The 5,000-nt window shown below is 44.3% G+C and overlaps 1 protein-coding gene across 1 annotated transcript in view; it reads left to right on the top strand.

The window, feature by feature from the left end:
* LOC115229865 (E3 ubiquitin-protein ligase CCNB1IP1-like) overlaps positions 1-5,000 on the top strand; it is a 45,818-nt gene that overhangs the window by 27,792 nt on the left and 13,026 nt on the right. Inside the window, exon 6 of the mRNA XM_036499362.1 lies at positions 2,114-2,188. Within this exon, the coding sequence (XP_036355255.1) occupies positions 2,114-2,188 (75 nt within the window). The remainder of the gene's footprint in view (positions 1-2,113; positions 2,189-5,000) is intronic.

Genomic DNA, 5,000 nt, shown 5'->3' with positions numbered 1-5,000 from the left:
AATAATCTGCAAGGCAGAAAAAAGGGCAGCAAACAGAGCTAAAAGTCCCCATGACTAAATAGGGGTGTGAAAGGCGGCAAGATGGCAGAAACGTTAGCATGCCGGGCGAAATGCGTAGCTGTATTTCGTCTGCCGTTACGTTCTGGGTTCAAATTCCGCCGAGGTCGACTTTGCCTTTCATCCTTTCAGGGTCGATAAATTAAGTACCAGTTGCGTACTGAGGTCGATCTAATCGACTTAATCCGTTTGTCTGTCCTTGTTTGTCCCCTCTGTATTTAGCCCCTTGTGGGCAGTAAAGAAACAGGTATTTCGTCTGCCGTTACGTTCTGAGTTCAAATTCCGCCGAGGTCGACTTTGCCTTTCATCCTTTTGGGGTCGATTAAATAAGTACCAGTTATGCACTGGGGTCGATATAATCGACTTAATCCGTTTGTCTGTCCTTGTTTGTCCCCTCGGTGTTTAGCCCCTTGTGGGTAGTAAAGAAATATAAATAGGGGTGTGAGAGTATTAGGGATGGGGAGGTGGATTTATGCTAGCTGCTGGGGGTGTGGTGGGGGGTGAAGTGCAGGTATCTTGCTGTAGAGGGGATACATAGCTACACTCCATTATATAAGGGTGGATGGGATCTTTTGAGAAGAAGATAAAGATAATGGTGATAGGGTACCAGAATAAACCCTCAAAAATTAGGTGAGCTGGCAGAAACGTTAGCATGCTGGGCGAAATGCGTAGCTGTATTTCGTCTGCCGTTACGTTCTGAGTTCAAATTCCGCCGAGGTCGACTTTGCCTTTCATCCTTTTGGGGTCGATTAAATAAGTACCAGTTACGCACTGGGGTCGATATAATCGACTTAATCCGTTTGTCTGCTGTCCTTGTTTGTCCCCTCTATGTTTAGCCCCTTGTGGGGAGTAAAGAAATAGATATATCGTCTGCCGCTACGTTCTGAGTTCAAATTCTGCTGAGGTCAACTTTGCATTTCATCCTTTCGGGGTCGATTAAGTAAGTACCAGTTATGCACTGGGGTCGATATAATCGACTTAATCCATTTGTCTTGTCTGTGTTTAGCCCCTTGTGGGTAGTAAAGAAATAGGTATTTCGTCTGCCGCTACGTTCTGAGTTCAAATTCTGCTGAGGTCAACTTTGCGTTTCATCCTTTCGGGGTCAATTAAATAAGTACCAGTTATGCACTGGGGTCGATATAATCGATTTAATCCGTTTGTCTGTCCTTGTTTGTCTTCTCTGTGTTTAGCCCCTTGTGGGTAGTAAAGAAATAGGTATAAGGTGAGCATAAGAGGGGACACAAACAGGGGATCAGGAGTGGGGCAGAAGGGAGCTGACCAAAGTTTTGTGAAGGGATTTGGTAGGCGGAAACTGAAAGAAGCCTGACACGTGTGTGTGTATGTGTGTGTCTGCTTGGCCTCTACCACCACTTGACAACTTATGTTGGTGTGCATTTATGTCTGTGACTTAGTGGTTCAGCAAAATAGAATTAAACAATTGATTCATTTGGCTAAAAATTCTTTAAGCTGGTGCCCCAGCATGACCACATAACTGAAACAGGTAAAAGGTAAAAACAGATGCCTTTCAGTTTCTGTCTCTGAAATCCCTTCTCAAGTAATTATACTCTTATACTCTTATACTTGTTTCAGTCATTTGACTGCGGCCATGCTGGAGCACCACTTTTAATCGAGCAACTCGACCCCAGGACTTATTCTTTTGTAAGCCCAGTATTTATTCTATCGGTCTCTTTTGCCGAACCGCTAAGTAACGGGGACATAAACACACCAGCATCGGTTGTCAAGCAATGTTGGGGGGACAAACACAGACACACAAACACGCATATATATATATATATATATATACATATATATACGACGGGCTTCTTTCAGTTTCCGTCTACCAAATCCACTCACAAGGCTTTGGTTGGCCCGAGGCTATAGTAGAAGACACTTGCCCAAGGTGCCACGCAGTGGGACTGAACCTGGAACCATGTGGTTGGTAAACAAGCTACTTACCACACAGCCACTCCTGCGGTTGTTCTTGTTTCTATGTTTTTATTTCTTTGTTTTTATTTTCTATGTTTTTATTTTCCTATGTTCCTTTGTTTTTATTTAGATGGTCCTTGCTGGTCAAAAACCAGAAGTTATCATGGAAATATGTTCAAGGGCCCTTTCCTTTTGGACATACCAGGTAAGTAGTTTTCATTTAATCCGAGGTCATCATGGCCGTTTGCCAGCCCTGTCTGGCCCCCGTGTCGGTGGTATGTAAAAGCACCATCCGTTCGTGTCCGTTGCCAACCTCGCCTGGCCCCCGTGCCGGTGATACGTAAAAGCACCATCCGTTCGTGGCCATTTGCCAGCTCTGTCTGGCACCTGTGCGGGTGGCACGTAAAAAGCACCCACTACACTCACGGAGTGGTTGGCGTTAGGAAGGGCATCCAGCCGTAGAAACACTGCCAGATCTGACTGGGCCTGATGGAGCCTTCCAGCTTCACAGACCCCAGTTGAACCGTCCAACCCATGCTAGCATGGAGAACGGATGCTAAATGATGATGATGATCAGTCTTCGAGCAATCCTATAACACTGTGTAACACGATTTTTGTCTGTGGGTAGGTACTCTTATTTCCTTTTTCTTATTCCCCCCCCCAAAAAAAAAGAAAAAAACTGACACATCACATATCTAGATTAGTATTCCAGTCCTGGCTTTGAGTAAAACAAGAACAATTATACCTGTTGTTGACTAAATCTTAGTGACCCAGTAGGTTTGTGTGTCAGGCGGTTCAACTGGTTGTCGTCTAGTTGTGCTGTTACCAAGTTGTCGTGTGGCCCACTTGCCTCTGAATGGTGTAAGTGAATCATTTACACAGATACGGTGTTCATCAGCCGTTAACTTATGAAATAGAGGTACGAGCATGGTAGCTGTGTGGTAACAAGTTTGCTTCCCAACCACACTGCTTCAGGTTCAGTCCCATTTTGTTGCCTCTTGTGCAAGTGTCTACTACTATAACCCTGGCCTTATGAGTAGATTTCGTTGACAGAAACTGAAAGAAGCTATCATATATATATATATATATATATATATATATATATATATTATATCCCCCTCTCTCTCTTTCGGAGAGGCACATATATATATATATATATATATATCCCCCTCTCTCTCTTTCGGAGAGGCACAAGCACCTACACGCACATATACACACATGGCAGTAACTTCCACCTACCAAATTCAATCACAAAGCTCCGGTCAGCTCGGGGCTATAGTGGAAGACACGTACCCAAAGTGCCACGCAGTGGGACTGAACCCGAAACCATGTAGCTAAGAAGCAAGCTCCCTAACCACACAGCCATGCCCGTGTCTACATATATAAAGTTAATCCAAACATGAAAGCACAAAAAAACACAACAACGCGAGGACGTGGAACAAATATAGTGTTATTGGACGCTCAGGAAGGAAGGGAAGAAGGAGGGTTTAACGTTTCGAGTGGAGCTCTTCGTTGGAAACATAGGAGAAGGAAAGATCCAGAGAAGGGAAAACAGAGGAAAAAAAATCGCCAACGGTACACTCGCAGTCACATTTTGAATGTGTATATATTTTGAATATATATATATATATATATATATATATATTTCTTTATTGCCCACACGGGGCTAAACATAGAGGGGACAAACAAGGACAGACAAAGGGATTAAGTCGATTACATCGACCCCAGTACGTAACTAGTACTTTATTTATCGACCTCGAAAGGATGAAAGGAAAATTCAACCTCGGTGGAATTTGAACTCAGAACGTAATGACAAACGAAATATCGCTAAGCATGTAGTAGTGGCTGTGTGGTAAGTAGCTTGCTTACGAACACATGGTTCCGGGTTCAGCCCCACTGTGTGGCACCTTGGGCAAGTTTCTTCTATTATAGCCTATTATAGAAATTCTATTATAGAAATTCTTTGACCAACACAAAGCAACCGTATCTAAACAGTAGCAGCAGGACAAGATTTCTTTGTTGTTATTCACTCTGAACAAAACAACTTTCAGTCAGACACTAAACTGAGTCGGTCAGATTTTAAGTCTGTGCCTCAAACTACAACTTCATATCTTAAAAAACAAAGAAAAACTTCGAGAAAAAACAAAGAAAAACTATTATAAAAAAAAAGAAAAGAAAAAAAGAAAAAAACTATTATAAGAAAAAAAGAAAACACAAAAAAGAAAAGAAAAGAAAAAAAGAAACAAAACAAAACTTTGACTACTTTGGTTTGTGGGTTCCATTTCATTAACTTCAAAGGTGCACCCTAGGGTATATGGTCAAGGTTTGAGGTTCAATCCCACTGTATGGCATCTTGGTTTATCTGGCGCTCGTGGACTGCTTACCGAAGGCACGAGCGCCAGATAAACCACTTCCACCTCAGGTGTCTTCGGAACCTCCTTCACATCCGCTGGCAGGACAAAGTCCCAGACATGGAGGTTCTGAAGCAGGCAGATCTCCCTAGCACCATCACGATCATGCGCAAGGCCCAGCTGAGATGGGCAGGCCACGTCTCCCACATGTCTGACACTCGCATCCCAAAACAGCTCTTCTACGGTGAACTCAGCCAGGGCAAACGCAATGTCGGAGGGCAGAAGAAGCGCTTCAAGGACAGTCTCAAAGTCTCTCTCAAAGACTTCTCCATCGGCACAGAGACTTGGGAGACACTTGCTGCCGACCGTTCATCCTGGCGCAGCGCAATCACCACAGGAGCAAAGACAGCCGAGGAGAGACGGATTCAGTCAGCAGAACAGAAACGCCAGATGCGGAAAGCCAGAGCCACCTGCACCAGTAGCACGGCCCCTACCCACTTCTGCCCCACCTGTGGGAGGGGCTTTCTTGCCCGGATTGGCCTCACCAGCCACCTCCGGTCTCATAGCAGCAATTCCACCAAATGATGTCAATGGTCATCTTCGAACCCGAAGGATGAACATTATGGCATCTTGGACAAGTGGCTTCAGCTATTGCCCCTGGCTGAC

This window comes from Octopus sinensis, unplaced genomic scaffold, assembly GCF_006345805.1.
Source record: "Octopus sinensis unplaced genomic scaffold, ASM634580v1 Contig13735, whole genome shotgun sequence".
Classification (NCBI taxonomy): Eukaryota; Metazoa; Mollusca; class Cephalopoda; order Octopoda; family Octopodidae; genus Octopus; species Octopus sinensis.
This window is presented reverse-complemented; position numbering and strand designations above follow the sequence as displayed.